The sequence below is a fragment of the Colletotrichum jinshuiense genome, chromosome 7 (assembly GCF_051148585.1).
Source record: "Colletotrichum jinshuiense chromosome 7, complete sequence".
Taxonomy (NCBI): domain Eukaryota; kingdom Fungi; phylum Ascomycota; class Sordariomycetes; order Glomerellales; family Glomerellaceae; genus Colletotrichum; species Colletotrichum jinshuiense.
Window position 1 is genome coordinate 528,643 of NC_139314.1, and position 18,934 is coordinate 547,576.

General features: G+C 49.1%; 4 protein-coding genes across 4 annotated transcripts; 2 read left to right on the top strand and 2 right to left on the bottom strand.

Moving 5' to 3' along the window:
- Positions 1–3,944: 3,944 nt before the first annotated feature.
- Positions 3,945–7,955, bottom strand: EsH8_VII_000129 (alpha/beta hydrolase; the record flags this gene model as incomplete). Its single annotated transcript, XM_083270262.1, has 8 exons — positions 3,945–6,405; positions 6,457–6,601; positions 6,658–6,690; positions 6,759–6,963; positions 7,017–7,328; positions 7,388–7,447; positions 7,501–7,726; positions 7,789–7,955. 8 exons carry the CDS (start codon positions 7,953–7,955, stop codon positions 3,945–3,947), a joined length of 3,609 nt encoding a protein of 1,202 aa, XP_083127819.1.
- A 1,806-nt stretch (positions 7,956–9,761) lies between these two features.
- Positions 9,762–11,001, top strand: EsH8_VII_000130 (ubiquitin-like domain-containing protein; the record flags this gene model as incomplete). Its single annotated transcript, XM_083270263.1, has 2 exons — positions 9,762–10,020; positions 10,085–11,001. 2 exons carry the CDS (start codon positions 9,762–9,764, stop codon positions 10,999–11,001), a joined length of 1,176 nt encoding a protein of 391 aa, XP_083127820.1.
- A 2,527-nt stretch (positions 11,002–13,528) lies between these two features.
- EsH8_VII_000131 (uncharacterized protein) lies at positions 13,529–14,422 on the top strand (the record flags this gene model as incomplete). Its single annotated transcript, XM_083270264.1, has 3 exons — positions 13,529–13,922; positions 13,977–14,160; positions 14,224–14,422. The coding sequence occupies 3 exons, from the start codon at positions 13,529–13,531 to the stop codon at positions 14,420–14,422; spliced, it is 777 nt and encodes a 258-aa protein (XP_083127821.1).
- A 616-nt stretch (positions 14,423–15,038) lies between these two features.
- On the bottom strand, positions 15,039–17,414 carry EsH8_VII_000132 (ankyrin repeat domain-containing protein; the record flags this gene model as incomplete). The annotated part of the gene is made up of 1 exon (XM_083270265.1): positions 15,039–17,414. One exon carries the CDS (start codon positions 17,412–17,414, stop codon positions 15,039–15,041), a length of 2,376 nt encoding a protein of 791 aa, XP_083127822.1.
- Between the last annotated feature and the right edge of the window lie 1,520 nt (positions 17,415–18,934).

An 18,934-nucleotide genomic window follows, 5' to 3' on the forward strand; every position in this document is an offset into this window, starting at 1 on the left:
TATAGTCGCGTCTTATCATAGACTGAGAGTCTATGTCAAAGAGATACTGTTTTAAAGATTGGTGAATCAAACTAACAGTCTCTAGCTTCGTTTCTGGATGAATGTAAACGTGAATGAGATCAGCACAACACCGATATATATGTGCCTCTGCCTCTGGTTCGCGTGCTTTCGGGAATTCCAATGCATTCCAATTCGACTTGTGGAGTTTGTAGGCGATCCAGATCTCGTCTTTACTCATTGGCTTGGTGGAGATTGCTAAGACCCTCAAGAAAAAAAGAGCCTCAACAGCTACTCCTTTCTCAATCCGTTTTAGTATTTTGCAGTATAAAGCTTTAAGACCAACTGGTAGTTTCCGAATATCGGCCATTATCTTTTCAGATTTCTCTTCTGGACGTCTGTTTCTGTCGGTGCAGGTAGTTTGGAGTTCAGAAAGAACGAGAGAAGCCCAAAGAAATGTACCATGGGAGTTCTGAATTAACTCGTTGGCAATTTTTTCAGCTAGGCTGAGCTCTAGCCCACCAAAATGAAAGAGTTTCCTAACTTTGTCGTTAATATAAGAAGTTAGGAGTTTATTTTGTTGTCCAATCTGAATGTTGAGCTGACTATAGCCAAAGTCAACTATATCCAAGTCTCTAGTTTTCCTTGTTGTCATGATAATCCCTAGTCTAGTTTGAGAGTTCCGATTAAGGTCTATCTGCAGTTGATAGAGTCGGCTGATAAATTTATTTCGAATGGTTGCTTCGTACTCGTCGATTGCATCGATGATTACAAGCTTGTGTCCAATGGCAGGATCTTGTACAATATCTCTAAATAAAAGCCAGAGGGCATTGAAATCATTACACCATTTTGCCTTATTGGGCTCATCCTGGTCTTTTTGAAGGCTCCAGGCTTTGTGTAGATGGCGTTTAGCGGCATTGTTAACACAAAGTTGAAAGAGAATGCCGCGTAGAAGAGCGGTGCCGGTACTTCGCTGTTTAACCTTTTCATCGCAGAAGTAAAACGCGTGGGCGGAGAAGCTTTTTAGCTTTGGCAAATTAATTGCCAAGGACATAGCAAGCGATGTTTTGCCGCTTCCAGGAGTACCAGTAATGACCAGAATGGGTAAATTGGAGCTATTTTTCAACCAGGCGATATAAGTGGGATCGTTTTCAAGTATTTCCCAGGATCCTTCGACTGGCTCAGCCATGTCTCTAAGCTTTAGAAGATCATCTGAGGGTTTGGTAATTTCTGGGTCGGATGAAATAAAGTTTGACAAAGGGAAGCGATCCCGCTTCGATTTGATGTCTACTTCAAACGTTAGAAATGATCTAGGGTTCTCTAAAGCTTCTATGTTCCTAGTATGACAAGGCTGATAAATTGCGAGAGATTCGTGCTTCTTAAAGACAGTAGGGTAGATTAAAATAAATAAGTTTTCTCCTAAGTATACTAACCAGACATTATCAGGTGATCTAGTTGGCTGAGAGCCCATAGGGCAGTCGGGTTGTTATAGGAGGGTGGTAGTGTTTCTTAGTTGATTAGCAGTGTTCTAATAAACCTTTCCTGAGTAGGTAAGTATTTTATATACCTGAGAATAGAGACGATGAAGGCACCCAATTAAACAAAAACGCTTTCATACATGCAGCCGCTGTGGCCGCTGCATATCGTTGCCATGCATTTGTCTTATGACTGTCTGCATAATCGCATGCCCCCTTGATGACCACACAAGGAAAAGTATCCCACACTCCTGCACTTTCCATTTCGAAACCAATAACGCCGGCTTCCCGTGCAATGTTATCACGGTGCTCGGCTGACTTCATTACCGTGTCGCCTGATGCAATTAAGCCGAAGTGAACGGCTGGCTGCGGATTCATATCGCTGTGCTGGAGGCGCTTTCGAGCTATCAGCTGCCCGTTGCAACCGCAATCATCACACAGTTTACCACTATCGACATGGCGATAAGACGCATCAAAGAGCCTGTCGCAGTCTTTGCCTGGATATTGCGCTCCCAATCCTGGGCCACTTTGACGTAGCACATTCATATACTCTGCTATCTTGGATTGGAGAGCATTCCGATTGTAGAAAGTCTTCAGCTTAGCCAGAAGCGCACGGATTTCGGCATTAGGTCTGCTGAGCGACTCTGATAGTGTCTTCTTCAGCTTGAACTGGTCGGGCAGTTGCTGTCCGAAATCATACTGCACTACACCATCACTGATGATAATATCGCCCAGGACAATTTCGGTTTGTAGAGCATCAAAAGGAATGATTCCACAAATGCCGACAACAATTGCCAACTTGATGTTAGGAAAACTAGACCGGCAGTTGGAGGCAACCGCCGCTGCATTGACTTTGCCCATGCCTGGCATATGCGTAAGGACGATGTTGTGGCGTCCGATAGAGCCAGTGGAGTACGCATTGGGATCGCCTGCGACTTTATCGTAGGGTAGACCCTGTTCGTTGTAATCCCAGTGATGGTCGAAAAGGGCCTCCACGGCGTCTACCTCAATCGGGAGGGCGCAGATGATCGCAATCTCGAAGTTTTGACGCGTAGCAGGGCGTCGTGGACTAAGCCGTACACGAGAAGCCTGTGATACTGTTGTCGTATTAGAACATGATGTTTGTATCGGATCTAGCCTTCTTACCTTGTTCATTAGAAATTTCAAGATCATTTTCAGGTGCTTCGCTGCTGATACTTCTGGTCCTCTCCACGTCTGTTCCTGTTCCTGTGGTTCTTAAAGCGATTGTCCACCGACTTGGGTCTTCTCTAGCGTCCGCTATTGTCGATTTAGGGGTGGTGGTGGAGGCCATTATCGGCTGGGGGATAGATGTGCACAACAGAACGGGAATCCGTTACAAATGGGTCATAACGTAGGTGTTAAAACAAGAAATAAATGGAATAAATCGCGCATATCCTATTAGGCGCCAACTAACCTGACTTTTTGCCACAGGCGGGGTAGAGCCAATAGGAGCCTACCAACCTATCTATCCAATAATCAGGCAGTACCTGTCACAAAGCAGGATTTCCCAGCGGAAGCAATTCAGAGTTGAAAGTGGCTTGGATTATCTAAACTAGGTAGGCTGCGTGAAGTTTACTTATATATGCCCGCTTTGCGTAGGGCGACCGCCGACTTCACTTAAGCCGGCCGGACGCCCAGGCGGGCGGTCTGCCAGGGCAGAATACTACGCAGTAGTTTAACGCTGCGTTGCGACAGTACTTCTATTCTCTATATACTTAGGTTGTGTTTAAGGTACTGTCGTAAGGGTATATCAGGCATTGATTGCTGCCCGCAATTAACGGCGTCGTTTTTGCGACAGGTATTGTTACTGTTGAATAACGAGATTAGAATATAGGCCGCCAGTCGCGGTAGTAGCTATAGCAGTAGAGCCTAGTGATTACGTCTCTAGGCAGAGGGTTGTCACATTCACTTTTGGCAAGGTCTCTGCAGTCGCGTGACTAGTCACGTGATGACCGCCATAGAAGATGGACATCCACGATAGCACAACATTGCCTCTTCATCAATAGTACACTAGACATTCCTGTAGCTATTGGTCACCTTCCTGTTGATGACGTCTGCAAGGACTCTGTGAATGATCAAGCCTATACAGTCAAACCAAACGATATATAAGTGTCACGGGACACTGGCGAGACCATGGCGAATCACTGTCATTCATCAGTGACATGCAGCTGTTCGGACCTGGAGATAGTTCAGACTTGAGAAGTGCGGGGTAATTCATCACACAACCAAGGGAAGCCCATACAGCTTAGTTCTAGAGGAACTAAGAATCAGTCTTTGTTCCACAATATACCTATTATGTACTAATGCACTGCTCCTGACCTACCAACCCAATACAATTTCCATGCCTAGCCCATTAGGGCGTAGGTAATTCACAACTGGTATATAAACTTAGATAGAATACAAACAATAGTATTATAAGCACTGCTCACCCGTAGTATGGCTGACATCTTCTCACTGAGCTTCTTGAAACTCTTCCTCCCATTCCGCAAGAAGTGAAACTGACGATGCTGTAGCAGGGTGGTCTAAGCCGAGGAAAGCTTTCCTGCGGCGGACGCAATCCCGTAACAGCTGTATTGCTTCTTCCCAGCGGTCTTGTTCCTTCCAGTTACAAGCTAAATTGCCGACGTAGGTAAGTGTAGATGGGTGGTCCTGTCCAATCACCCTCTTGCTAAGATCTACCACTTGGACCTGTAACTTTTCTGCTTCTTTCCAGCGGCCTTGATCGCAATACGTTGATGCCAGATTGGCCATAGAGGTAAGCGTATCGGGATGCTCCAGTCCAAGTACACTCTTGCTGATCTCTACCACTTGGGCCTGCAGTTTTTCTGCTTCTTCCCAGCGGCCTTGTTCGCAATACGTCAATGCTAGAAGGTCGCTACGGCCAATAGTATCGGGATGCTCCGGTCCAAGTACCATCTCGCTGATCTCCACTACTTGGACCTGTAGCCTTTCTGCTTCTTTCCAGCGGTCTTGATCACAGTAAGTTAATGCTAGATCGCTCATAGAAGTAAGCGTGGATGTATGCTCCGGTCCAAGAACTCTCTTGCTGATCTCCATCGCTTGTACCCCTAGGCCTTCTGCTTTTTCACAGCGGCCTTGATTCCGATAAGTTACTGCCAAATTGGTCATAGAGGTAAGCGTATACGGATGCTCTCGCCCAAGTACCCTCTTGCTAATCTTTAATACCTGGACTTGCAGTTCTTCTGCTTCGTTCCAGCGTCCCTGTTTCTGATACGTCGATGACAGATTGCCGATACGGGTAAAAGTATCGGGATGCTTCATTCCAAGCACCCTCTTGCTAATCTCTACAACTTGGACCTGTAGGTCTTCTGCTTCTTTCCAGCGGCCTTGATTGTAATAAGTCGATGCTAGATTATGAATTGTGACAAGCGTAAATGGATGCTCCCGTCCAAGCTTCCTCTTGCTGGCCTCCATTACTTGCACCTCTAGGGCTTCTGCTTCATTCCAGCGGCCTTGTTGACCATATGTCGAAGTCAGATTCGCGGTACGGACAAGAGTAGATAGGTGATTTTTTCCAAGCATCCTCTTGCTGATCTCTACCAATCGGATCTGTAGCTCCTCTGCTTCCTTCCAGCGGTCTTGATCACAATAAGTCGTTGCTAGGTTGTCCATGGAGGTAAGCGTATCGGGATGCTCTTGTCCTAGAATTTCTAGACGTATTTCTAGTGCCTGGAGCTGGTAATGTTCGGCGTCAATCCATTGCCCTCGGTAGGTGAAGTGACCCGCCATGTTGTGTAAAATAGAGGCTGCTGCAAGATGTCCCTCATCGGCGTAAGTTTCACAATTCTGCAGAACAGCCTTTGCATGTGGAAGATACTTTTGGCATATTTCTCGTGTTTCGTGTTTGCCGTATGGGTAAGCATCAGACATGATCTCAAGAGCTTCCAACGCAAAGTGGCGTATTCTACCCTTGTTGAAGAGCCATTTTTGTGCCACCAGCTGCACTAGACGGTGCATATCCACTGTTTCAGTATTCTCCTTTGAAATAAAGGAAAATGCCTTGAGTATGCCCAGTGCTTTGATCACAGGCAACGGTGTACCAGCGTTCGCTTCTCGATGGTGTGGCTGGTTTCTGTAATAGTAATCGGTTACAAAGGCTTCAGGGATAGCTTGCCTGTCGAAGAGGCTGATTAAAGAGAGCGCTTCGCTAGCTAAACCGTATTGTCGCTCAATTTGCTCAAACGAAATAATCCATACTGCGGTGACGGCGTGCGGCGTTTCCGAGTCTCTTGCTATTGCTTCAAAAGGTTGACTCAGCTGCTCGACTAGGGCAGAGTCACCCTGGTCCAGTAGTTGGGTGTATATCTGAATTGACATGCTGTTTTCATGCAGAAACGCCGCTGCTTGCGTCAGGGCTAATGGCAAATATTCAAGTCGAGAAGAAAGCTCTAAAGTATCCTCAATCGCAATACTGTCATCGTCAAGGACTTTGCGGAGCAGCCGATCTGCTTCGTCGTTGGTCATGTTGCCGACCTCAATAGGACGCCTTCCGCTAGCAAACCGTGACCCCGTTTGCTTATTTCTGGTTGTAACAAGGATCGATCCATGCCTGCACTTGGGTATGTATCGGCCCAAGCTGCCTGATTGATCATCTTCACGGTGTGGGGCTTGATTCGAATGGTCCCCTTCCGAGGGGAAGAAGAGCTCTGTATCGTCGGCGTTGTCTATGACCATAATCCAACGGCCTTGGTCGTCATCCTCCAACCATTTCCGGAATAACATGGGGACGTCGGCTTTTGGATCGTCGTATCCGGGAATTTTGTTCTTGGTCGCAATGGAGGCAACAGACTGGCGAAAACGGTCTTCGCTGCTGGCGTGCAACCAAAATACTGAGACGCTGGGGTATGTCTCCTTGACCCAGTAGACGAAAGAAAGTGCAACTTGTGTTTTGCTGGCAGGTGTTAGCTTCAGTGGCCGATGCCGCGGAAAAGATGATATGTACCCAACACCTCCAAGACCGTAGAGTGATACTATTGACCTCGGTTTGAAGGATCTTTCTAGCTTACTGTAGCCAAGTTGCCGCTTTACTTCTTCGAGGATACTGGATCTCCCAACAAAGTCCTCATTTAGGTTGTATGGGACGTGGACTATCATAATTTTAGCACGTAATCGTTAAGAAAGATTTGTACATGGGACAACACACATTTCATTTCCAACGGCCTACTTGGAATTCGAGCTAAGAAAACACAAAACCCGTCAACCTAAGTCACGGCTAGTTGGGGTTCTCTTCTTATTGGTCCCTACCATCGTTCATTCTCGTCTCGGTATTCCAGCGGGATCGAATGTTGTAGTCAGCCTTCCTTGCCAATATCTGCAATACCTCTGACACTTTGACGTAGTTGGGGTCCTCGTTGGATGCGAATCTAACCATGTCAACATGGTTGGCATGCATGGCGATGGGTTCGCCGTCCGCATGGCCTGGTACAACGGCTGAAGCTCTCGGGACAACCTAATAATACTTAGATGGCGTATAAAGTGGGTGGATGGGTATAAGGCACGAACCATGATGGTTTTCCCTAGTAAAGTAGGTGTCTCATACTCTTCGTAGGCGAATTTTGTCACGAATTCCCTGCTTATTGGGTTGTATTGTCCAAGCTGCTGCTGCAACCACTCCGAGTCTCTTTCCAGATGTTTGAGGAGGTGGTCGTCGGCGGAGATAAACACAGATGCAACATTGACGAGGACGCGGCCCAGCTGAACCCCATTCCCTCCTTGGTGCGGAGTTCCCATAAAAAGGATGCCGTGTGTAGAAATCTTGATGGATCGATGCTCCAGCAGGGCGCCTTCACGAGAGGCGTCGGAGTGTATGAGGGCCTGTGCCAGGTTAGGATTCAGGTTTTGGCATCAAGATTTGTAGAAAGGAATTGACCCACGCTCTTGACGATTATGCCGCCCAAGCTATGCGCCACGAAAATAATGGGACGATGGCTCGACTAACTCCAGGTCAGCTCCAGTAGCGGGTACGAGCGTGGGACGGGGTGCGGACGTCGGTCAACTCCCGTTTCCTGCTCAAGTCGGCAACGAGCGTGCGGGCATGGTCGTACAGATACTGGCAGCTGACGCGAGAGGCAGCGTGCGTGTTGGCGTCGTAGCCCCAGGCGAGAATGCGGGCATTGGGCAAGTCGGCCGGGAGGAAGTCTCGGAGCCAATGCATGCCGTTGGCTGTCCATGTCCGTTCGCGGTGGCCGTTGAGGCCGTGGACGGCAACAATACTTGGGGAAGCACGTCATCAGTCATAGAATTACACGCAAAAATCCATGAAGCAAAGCATTACTCAACAACAGGGTCCGTTCCCTCGACGAGCACAATCAGGCCTTGCGGACTTGGCGGCGCCGGCCGCTTGTTCGCTGTGGCTTTCGGCTGCGGGGTAGAAGTGGAGCCTAGCGGTTCGGGGCGTTTGTTACCCAACCTTAGCTTCTCTTTAAAGCGAGAGAGGGACATGGTCGGCTTGGAACAACGTAAAACGTGAAGGTTCTCTGTAATAGAACTCGGGCTTGAAACTTTGCACTTCTCCTTCCTAAGTGTTGTCTATTTGGCTGCCTGTTGTTTCTGTGCTGGCGTAATTCAATGAGGCTGAGGCTGAGTAGCCCATGTGATCCTTTTGGCTTCGATTGGTGGGCGGACTCGGTCTTACTCCCCTTTCCAGATCCCTACTCCGGTTGGCTCTTGGTTTCCATGAAATCCACAGGTCAGATCATCAGCATAATCAAGAAGTTGCTGATCAGATCTATGCCAGGAGAAGCAGAAGTGAGACAACTAGAATGCCTATGATTACACTAATTAAATATCTATACCATATAAGTATTTATCCATAATTCTTTCTTCAACTTACTTATCAACTCAGTCAATTAGTCCGCTTTCTCATTTGACCCATTGTCTGATACCAACCACTAGAACCTCCGAGCGTTCTTTACAAAAAGATAAAGACTGGTCCTTCTCTGAGGCCTACTTCATCCAATGACACCGACATGCAATAAATCAGCTATTTGATAACGTGATGCTCGGCACGGGCCGACCCTAGCGCGACACACACGAATAGCTCCACACTATCCAGAGCATTTCCAGGCGTGACTTAAAAATGACAGCATCAGGCTAAAAAGGGTTCGCTGCTCTGGGCGATCAAGCAACCTCTGAAGCTAATTTAATGCACTGGACCCGTTGCGGTTTTGGCAGCTCTTGCGGCCCACCAATCTTGCCTGCATTGAATCTCGAAACAAATGATGGGAATGAAGCTGATCAGTAGGGCCCTTTTGAAGATGACGAGACCCGTCGAGAATCCACTATCACTAACGATAGCAGCATGAACTTAGGTCTCTCATAAATATGGATCTTAGTACTGAAACAATGGAACATTACTGGGGCAGGCGCTCTGGCAGAGTCCCAAAAGGGACCATAAGTCAATGTTCTGAATGGTGGGAATATTCTATGTTGTCAATGTCTCGTTAAGAACCTCTTGGGATTACATCACGGAAAGTTAGGGAAAGGTGGATGGTGGATTGTCATGAAAGGTGTTAGGGAGGGAGAAGAAGCAAGGAACTAGTTGTGATGTTTCCTTGTACACAATGCAAGCCATCGACAGACCACCTATGGTAATTCCTCAAAATTCAATAGAATAGTGGGTTCGAGAGGGTTCATAATTATTCCGCGTACCATACACGCCTTCTATGTGTAATGAGGCCGGCCATGGATGGGCACCTGGAATAAAGAGTGGCAGAGGGTGAAGTGGGAGTTCAAGGACTCCAAACTGAACGACCATGGGAGTGAGTCAGGGATTGCTAATAATCTGGTGTCAACAATGACGCGAGGTGATATTCTGGCTCGGAATCAAGTGAAGTAAAAGAAGGTACATACCATCATTATTGAGCTAGCCATCATCCTGTAATTCCCTTCACGACGTGGAAAGAATGAACTCCAATTCATCGAACCCAAGTCTGTTATTTATTCTACGGCCTTGCAGCTTCCGTTTTTGTGCCTTCTTACCTTTTACTTCCTGCTCTGTACCTTCCTTCTCACACTCCTGCCCCGTCCAGAATCTTTTTCCCCGCCTCAGTCTTTTCTAGCTCATCCTCCTTGCGCTTCTTCCGCTCAAGAAGCCTTTACCGCAAATTTTGTCTTCTCCCAACATCTTTTTCTTCCGAAAGCTTCTTCGTTATACCAACTGACTCGGCGAAATTTTGCTCCTCTTTTCACGTCTCTTTTTTCCCCACCCAAGCCAATCACCAATACGCCCAGCGACGAGACTTCGCCATGTCGTTCGTCGACAGGTCCTTTGTCACCATCGCCTTCGGCCATCGACGCCGCCTCATCGCACACCCACATTCGTATAATAGTCTCATCCGGAAGGCTAGAGCCACTTTTAATCTCACCGGTGAAAACATGGTCATCTATTACACTGGAGATGAGGCAGACGGCGAGGTTGAGCTCGACCGCAACGCTTTCAAAGCAGTTTCCGATGGATGCATTCTACGCTTTGTGATACCTAACCTCAAAGTTTTTGTCAAAACTGGTAAGCCACAGAGTCCCCCACATTTGAAATGGTGCGTTGGTCCATGAGCTAATGTCAATGCCAGTGACCGGCATGACCATCGACCTGGTTTCCTTCCCCTCCGCGACGATACTGGATTTGAAGCAGGCGTTATATCTCAAAGAACAGATACCCAGCAAAGAACAGCGGCTTATTTACAAGGGTATTACCTTGGAAGACGAGCATACGTTGAATGATTACCATATCCAGAATAACGACATCATTCATCTGCGTTTGAATCTCAGTGGAGGCAAGCCCGCCATCTACCTCATGTCGCCATTCCCTCTCATGAAGGTCGCTGTGCACGTCACCCTCTCGCATCACTGGAACTTTTCCACCATCTACCCTCTCGCCGATCCAGTCATTGGCCTTGATAATGAATCTACCGTCTCGTGGAAAGTCTCTGTCGGTTCCGACGGCATTCTCAAGGACACGGCGACCGGCGTCCAGTGCAGCTACCTTTTTTGGGAAGCCGAAACTCTCGCCAATACAGATGCCTGTGCTAGTCCTTCACCCACGTACTCTTTCGACCCTCGCGTTCCGCGCCTTCATCTGGCAGGTAATGTTGCAGTTGTCCTGCCATTTTCCGACTTCATCCCTTACCTCGACCGCGCACTCACCACCTTGACACTGACGCCGGCAATGCGTACCGAATTCATCGTTTACTGGCTGCCCAAGTTTCAGAAGATCCGCGACCGAGGCCGCGACATTGCCTTCAACTTCGTCCCACAGGCCGCCTTTAAGAAGGTCGCCCGGTTGGACGTCAGCCCCCAGCCCAAGACCGTTGCGCGTGTCTTCCTGGTCTTTGAAGCATCGCACGATGGAATTGGCGGCCCTACGGACATTGCTGAGCTGGATGCTATCGACTGGCCGGCCAGAGTCGGCATCGACGTAGCTGGAATGAAGGATAAGTCTGCTTTCCGAGTCATGGAATGGGGCGGGATGGATGCGAGCATGGACTAGTGTTGTTCTCGGTCTGGATTTCTGGCAGTTGTCTCGCTACTCAGCGATAAGATCCGCTTGAGGCGCATGAGGTGAAATCCACGCGGCAACGTAAAGAAGCACCATCATCTTGCTCAATGCATAGGCATTTACTTCTACTTCTAGTATAGGTAGTCAATCGCATTTGGGAACAGTCGTGCGTTTTCATTATGGTGTTGCCAAGGACATTTAGGTGTTGAGATGTGCTCTTCAGTAAATTCTCAGTCAGTTTGTTGTGGTCAAGACTCATAACAGCATGATTGAGTCTTGATTGGTAGATATAGATGAAAGCTCCTTGGCAAGAGATGCTCCCCCTGTTGCGTGAACCAGTAAAGATGTCCGTACACACCCATTAAACATGTTGATCATCTCCTATCGTCGGCTGCCTGTCTTTAAAATAATTGGCTGTCATTTTCTGATAATCGGCGCGAAGGACCCGGCAGGTCAGTAAAACGAACCCTGCTGCTTCACTACTACCTACCGTTGTCCAAGACCAAGGGGGACGTCACCAAGATGCGACTAATGGAAGCCGTAAATGCCGGCAAGGTGGCGATACCGGCACCACTTACCACTCCGTAGCGGAGAGTGGACATGTAGTAGACTGCGCTCAATAAGAAGGTTGCCGCTGCAAAGAAGGGGGCCAACGACGGGGTCGCAGGTCGGCGCCACCGCCACCGGGGCAGCAAGCCTCAACTTTCCCGTTAGAATCAACTCTCAGGAGGAGAAGCCGGTCGGGAAGCTGAACTCTGTGAAGGATACCTCGGTAAAAGCGGCGGCAGAGCGCAGGACGACAAAAGCTGCCTGGACGGAGACATCGGCCGAGACTGACGCGGAAACCCAAAGCAAATTAGCGGTCTGCAAAGCAGCACACCAACTACACCCACAGTCCAAGGCAATTAAAAAGCTTGACACGATGAGTACTCATCGGCGGCATCTGGAATGCCTCTGTCAACGCAAGACACGATCCCCGCGCTCGCACTTCTCGGCCTCGAAAACGACCGCTACGAACTGTACCGTTTGAGCTGTCCTCCTGGCGCTCGTATGCTCAGCCAGCGGTGCTTTGGCACCTGCACTGCTGATGGCGACAGGATGTGGGTGTGGTTTTACTTGGGCGTGCTGAGCGGCGTTGTATCGAGGGAAGTGCGCCCGCGTCGCTCGTCGCTGGATCAGCTGCCGGCCTGATGGCGCGGCAAGAGGCCGGGGGCTCACATCTCCTACGGTTTGTTCGGTCGACTGTCGTCTGTTAGCCACGGGCTTATTGAGGGCATCGTGAAATGGACCAAACAATATCTGACAAAGGAAGCCAGGAGTGTATATGGCCTTGAGAATCGGGGCGAGACTCCGGTGTGGAATATGTTGGAGAAATAGGAGGTGTTGCGTGTTGGCTAGGTTTTTTGTAGAGACACTAGGTGAAGCACCCTGCCAGCTAGAGATACCGTCACAGGTTCAGCGACCACCGAAGCCACTCGTCGTCCGCTGAACGGAGTGGAAATCGCTACTGAGTCTCGCCCTTGACAGTAAGCGGGTCAGACACTTTCATGACCACACTGACAAATGGGGCGGGAGAAAGAAGTAGACAACAGGTAACGGGCATCAGACATGAATTTTGGAGATTGTATAATCTTTTGCGTGGAATGACTTACCGTGGTTGCCAGCTTTGTCTTTTAGAACTCTTAAGCCGCGTGGGTGAGACCTTCGCAGGATGCAGGTGGTGCAGTTATTGGGAAATGGGTTGCTGTTGTGATCGAAACCCGCCGGTCATTCTGGATTCTCGGACATATTGCTTGGATGGATATCATCTGGAGAGGCCTGGAAGCATTCAACTTGGCTGATTTGACACTGCATTGAATGGAACCGTGTGGAATGAATGAAGGGAATCAGCGCTTTATGAGGCGGTATTGATCTCAAATTTTGCTATTACCTTAACCTCTCGAGTTGATTCGAAATGTCTTCTTCTGCAAAAGTTCGGCCAAAGAGGTCAGCCAAGGCACAAATGAAGAGAGAGTCTCTCACGTTCCCTCGCCTTCTGTATGACCAACAAAGGCCGATCACAATACTTTGGCGGACGCTTGGTATCAGCCAGTAATCGTAGCCTTTCAGCCGAGTGACAGTTCTAGTTCCGCATCAATGGTCATCGTTGACCCGGCGCTGACTCCGCATTAGCAGTGCATACTATCTCTCTGCAACAAATTCTATTGATATTGCCAACTCAGAGATGCTCCTTCCTTTGACAGTGAAATACGCTTTCTGATTTAGGAACGTCGCTTAATGGTCCCTTCCACGGCCTAGTGCTCTTCTCGACCATTCCTTCCGTACCCAAATATCAACGTCTGGCCCCACACCGGCCCTTCCTTCACCTTCCTCATCTTCAGCCTACTTTCTTTTCTCCCTCTCTCCGCCAATTCTCTCCCATTTCTTTTCCGCCCTCACCTCTGTCACCCGCGACCAAGGCATCTAGAGGCAAACAGAGCATTGCAACACCATCGCGACCATTGCTTTTGCAGTCACTATGGCTGTCATCGACGGCCTTCCCGGCGTCGAGTTCACTGTTCGCATCAACGGCTCCGAGGAAGCCTGCACCGAGTACGACGACCCCGATCCTCCTCGGTCCAAAGTATCATCCGGCTCAGCAACCCACTCGGTCTTCAAAGTCATCGAGAGTCAGGATGACGCAACATTCGCAATTCATCTCGTCGTCCAGAACCGCAAGAGATGGATCAAGAAAACCAAAGGCCTCGCCGTCATTGTGTACATTGATGGTCACCTTGTTGCAAGCAAGGCTTATCGGCATATGCACTGTGATGGGAAGACGCTTCAGTGCCACTTCGACGGAATAGAGACGGAGTCAGCCAATCCAGGAATGACCACGATCAAGAATTTCTGTTTCTCGCCCATCAAAACAGGTATGCGGGTTTTGTATTTTCCACATGTTTGCCGCTAGCCTGACACCACTTCAGTCGAAGACCGACCTGATCGGTTTGTTGAAGACAAGAAAACTGCTGAGCACCTTGGAATAATCGAGATCACCCTCAGTCGAGTAAAGGTTCACGGCGCCAGCCAGCCACGAAAATGGGCCCACCGGTCTCAGACTGAGTTGGCCGAAAAGGCCCTCAAAGGCAAGAACCTTTCACATGGAACCACGTACGGCAGAAAAGCAGAAAAAACCCCTCGTATCGATTACATCCGCTAACTTGACCCATTTAGATTTTCAGGCGAAAGGGAGATCAAGAAGTCCGAATGCGTATCCGCAACCAACTTGGACGGTAACAAAAGGATAGCTCGATTCTTCTTCCGCTACAAGTCCAAGGCTGCTCTGCAGATAGATGGTCTCATCCCTCGCGAGCCTTCTCCTCTACCCACCCCACCGCCCGACGGTCGCTGGTTTGTCCACTTCCGAGATTGAGAGACTGGCTCAAGAGCGTCTTGACCAAATCAGCGCAAGTTAATACCAACTATGTGTCAAAAGAGTCTGAATCACTAACATTATGCTAGGCTGGTATCAAGCAAGAGGCGGACGCACGCGTCAAACGCGAAGCGACTACCGAGGTCGACACTCGGCCGCAGAAAATCTACAAACTCGATTCCAAGGGGGCAATTGACCTCACCGATGACTGAAAAACCAAATCCTCTTTTTGTATGGATGACATTGCATCATGATGACTGGCGGTTCCAGAAAGCTGCTTGTGGGATACTTGGGGAAGACAAAATTTGCTTTGTGGGCCGCTGTATTTCCTCACATGGCCAAGTACCGTTATGGGACGGTAATCTGCCTACACTAGTTTCGGTGGCATAGATGCATTGAGACCGTCATCCAAATTGCACACTTTCTTGGTCTGACACTTAACACTTGTGACATGCGATGTTTTGCTCTCCTGCTATTGAAATATCACTTCTTAAAGTGAAGATGATTTTTTCTCAATCCCCATCAAGCCAGGTTTGCGTTCCGCAAGGATTATTGTGACGAGCCGGGAACCCTCACTGGATTATAACCAACACCAGAACAAATACGAGCCCAGCAGTCATATTATTGCAAGAAACGAGAGCCAACGCCGCAACATCTTGAACGGGGCTACCGCCACTGTCTGTTGTTTTGCGGACTGTGAGTCGACGAGAAGGCGAACAATGTTTTCGTGCCCTTTCCGTCTCGCCATGGAAACAGCGGTCTGTCCCGTGTTGTCTTTCAAATCGGTTTCTGCTCCTACAGATAATAGAATCTTGACAATATCTTCGTAGCCGTAAGCAGAAGGCCAGAAGATCGGGGGTTGCCCAGCAGCTGACAGGGAATTGACATCCACGCCAGTGTGATGTGCCAAATGCCGAACAACTTTTGTCTGCTTCTTTTTTGCTGCGATCCAAAGGGGGGTCCGGCCTTTGTGATCCTTGGTGTTTAGTGGGCCAGGTTTTTGCAGTAGTTCCTGAATTGCGTCTTCATCGCCGATCCGAGCCGCTTGATACAAACGGGCAATGTAACCCCAAGTCGGATCAACTTCCGCTTGCGAAATGTTTTCACAGAGAAAGCCTAGCGAGTCCAGCTGACCGCAGGCAGCAGCTGTGTGACATGTCTGGGGGGTAATTGCCCTAATGGTGTCCGTCCGCCGTCGTTTCAATAGTAAGCCAATGACCTCCCTGCATGCCATAGTCTGGGCCGCAGACTTGACGATGTTCTCTGTGATTTCTATTTCACCTCCGCGCATGTCAAAAAGCAGTTTCATGACTTTATAGCTAGTCTCTGTGTTTGCAGCTGCAGCCATTATGATATCTTCGGTGATTTGGATCTCGGACCCGCGCTTGTGAAGAAGTAAGTTCATGATATCCTCGCCGTGCCACTTGTTCCCAGCGGCAGCCATAAGAACACCCTTCGTAATGTGGACCTCCGGCCCCGCAATTTTGAGAAGCAGTTTCATGATATGTCGGCCACTGGCTATGTTCGCAGCTGCAGTCTTCATGATGTTATCTGTAATTTGTATCTCGGCCACACGCCTGTCAAGAAGCAGTTTCGTGACTTCATTACCGCTGCCACCATTCGAAACCGCAGCCATCATGATGTCTTCGGTGACTTGAAACTGTGTCCCGCACTTGGCAAGAAGAATTCCCATGACTTCCTCGCCTCTCCAATCGTTTCCAGCCGCAGCTATGACAATATCCCTTGTAATCAGAAAGTTGGCACTGCGCGCATTGAGAAGCAGCTGCATGACTTCCGGGCTCGTCATACCTATAGCTGCGGCCTTGATGACATTCTCAGTAATTCGAATTTCAGCCCTGCGAACGAGGAGAAGAAACCTCAAGATATCCTCACCCCTCTCCCTATTCGAAATCGCAGTCGTCAAGACATCTTCTGTTATTTTGATTTCAGAACCAAACCTGTCGAGGAGGAGTTCCATAACTTGGTGGCCGCTCCTATGATTCCCAGCGGTAGCCGTAACAATATCTTTCGTGATCTGTATTTCAGAATGGCGCTTGTTGAGTAGGTCACCAACTACCTGATTGTCGCAACGCCGAAATATCTCGACAACAGCATCTTCCGTGATGTGGATCTTCCTCCTGTGCTCGTTAAGAAGTAGTTCTATAACTAGCCCACCATCAGACCCACTCCTACCCGCAGCCACAGCGACGTCTTTTGTAACCTGAATCTCATCCCCGCGCTTGTCTAGAAGTATTTGCATTACTTTCGGACTACTCCATAAGTTCCTGGCTGCAGCTTTGACCACATTTTCGGTAATCTGGACCTCCGGCCCGCGCTTGTTGAGAAGCAGTCTCATTACTTCCGGACCGCAAATTCCATTCTCAGCTGCGGCTACAACGACATTCTCTGTAATCCGGATGTCGGCCTCTCGTTTGGCGAGAAGTAGTTCTGTGACTTTCTCGCCGCTCCTGACATTCGCAGCCGCAGCCACCATGATATCTTCTGTGATGTCAATTTCAGCCCCTCGCTTCTCGAGGAGCCACCCGACTGTTGCGTCGTTGCAAACCCGAAAAACATGAATTAAAGCTTCCTGCGTGATGTGTATCTTTGCCTCGTGCTTGCCTAACAGAAGTTTCAGGATTCCAGAACCTCTGGTCTTGTTCCGAATCGCGATGTTGATGATATCTTCCGTCACCTGGATCTCGACCTCGCGGTATTCGACAAGGATTGCCAAAACTACTTGGCCGCTGTCCCGGTTCCCCACCATTGCCCTCATAACTGGTTCCTTCGTGGAAAACATAAGGCCGTTCCTGAAATGCCACGCCACAATTCGGCCTCCGCTGAACCCTGCCGCAATCACTTGGTGCAGGTTACCAATTGCCACGGTCTCCTTCGATATTTGCTGATTCCACTGATCTGGGTCAAGCACACCAATCAAGTCAAAAACACAAAGAAACGCCAAGACTGAGTTATCATGGCGGATGGCAGCCATGATCTTTGGAGAAAGCTGCAAGATGCCCCTGCTCCTCGGGCCGTTTTGAAAGATGCGGTCTATTTTTTGCATCTTAGAGCCAGACTGAAACCCACAGTACTTCCGCAGTCGTTTTTGCCACATGCTGAGGCGTGATGTCCCATCTGCTCCTCCAAACAGGAACTCAAGCAAGGCTTCTCTTAGTCTTGGCTGGTCTCGTGAGAATGCCGCCTGTGCGTGCTCTGCCCACTCCAAGTCGCAATATGCCCTCTGTCTCGGTGGGTTGACCGGCCAGCTCCAGGGTATCTGTTCCAAATTTTGCAGACACACTTCCGCGACCAGCGCGTTTGCAGATGCCGGTTCATACACGGGCTGGCCCTCGAGGAATTCTCGAACCGATAAGTGCGATAATCGAAACGAGTCTTGGGCAGCGTCGAAGATGACCAGGTTGCAACAAAGGTGAAGCAGCTGGTTTCTCGAAATTGTGGAGACGGGACCCTCTCTCGTCAGGCACACTGCGGCGAGGAAGTGGTCTGATTTAAGCTGCCTACGGGCGCAGAGCAGCCAGCTGAGAGCGTTCGTAGTGATTTGTCTGTCCGCTTCCGCCTCGTAACTATCAATCCTTGAAAGAATCTCTAGGTATAGACCTGCTAGAGTCTTTGGCAAACGTCCGAGTCTCTCTTCGACTGCCTTTTCTGTCCGATGTCGGCAGAGAGCCTGTATTTGGAGGCTTGCCCAGCGAAACCTAACCAAATAAGTATACTGCCGCCATGGCTAGGCGGGGGGTTGAACTTACATCCCTTCGGCATTAGATGACAGCTTATGGATAATCTTGGCGCATAACTCGTTCTTTTTCGATTCCGTGCAGAATTGCAGTAGCTCTTTCTCTCTTACCAAGCGTTTTGTCTCTCGTCGAACGAAAATATTAATGTCTACTGAATTTCGGTCGGACGAGAGATGTAAGTTTGGGTAGTCCTCCAGTTTACAGACAAGATCCTGGTCATTCCGACTGGAGACGAAGATCTTCAACAGGCAGGGAGACGTCTTCAGAAGATCTTCCAGCATGCGCAGAAGAGCCCCTCTCTTGCCTTCGGTGCATTCGTCTAGGGCATCAATCACAATCGTCTTTGATACGAGTTTGTACTGTTCAAGTAATTTGAGGATCAGCTCCTTGCTTTCGTGAAGAAGAAGCGGCCCAGCTGAAAATGCATCCCTTTCTCGTTTCTTATACTCTGCAACGGCATCGCCTAGCACTGGTCCGCCATTCTGCGGAGTACACAGCTGCCTGGCGATGCTGGCGGCTATCTTGGCAGGATCGGAACGGCCGGGCTCGGCTGGGTTACGGGAGCAATAAAAGTACACTGGGTCGGGGGCCTGATGTTTTGAAGATGCCTCTTGTGCGTCTTTAATGACGATTGAGCTATAGCTGTCTGTCAGCTAATGGACTTTTGAAGATGCTAGCCTTTGTCCCAGGACAAATCAATTAAGCTTACGTTAATTTACTCTTTCCAGACCCCGGGATGCCGTGAAGCCACAGAATT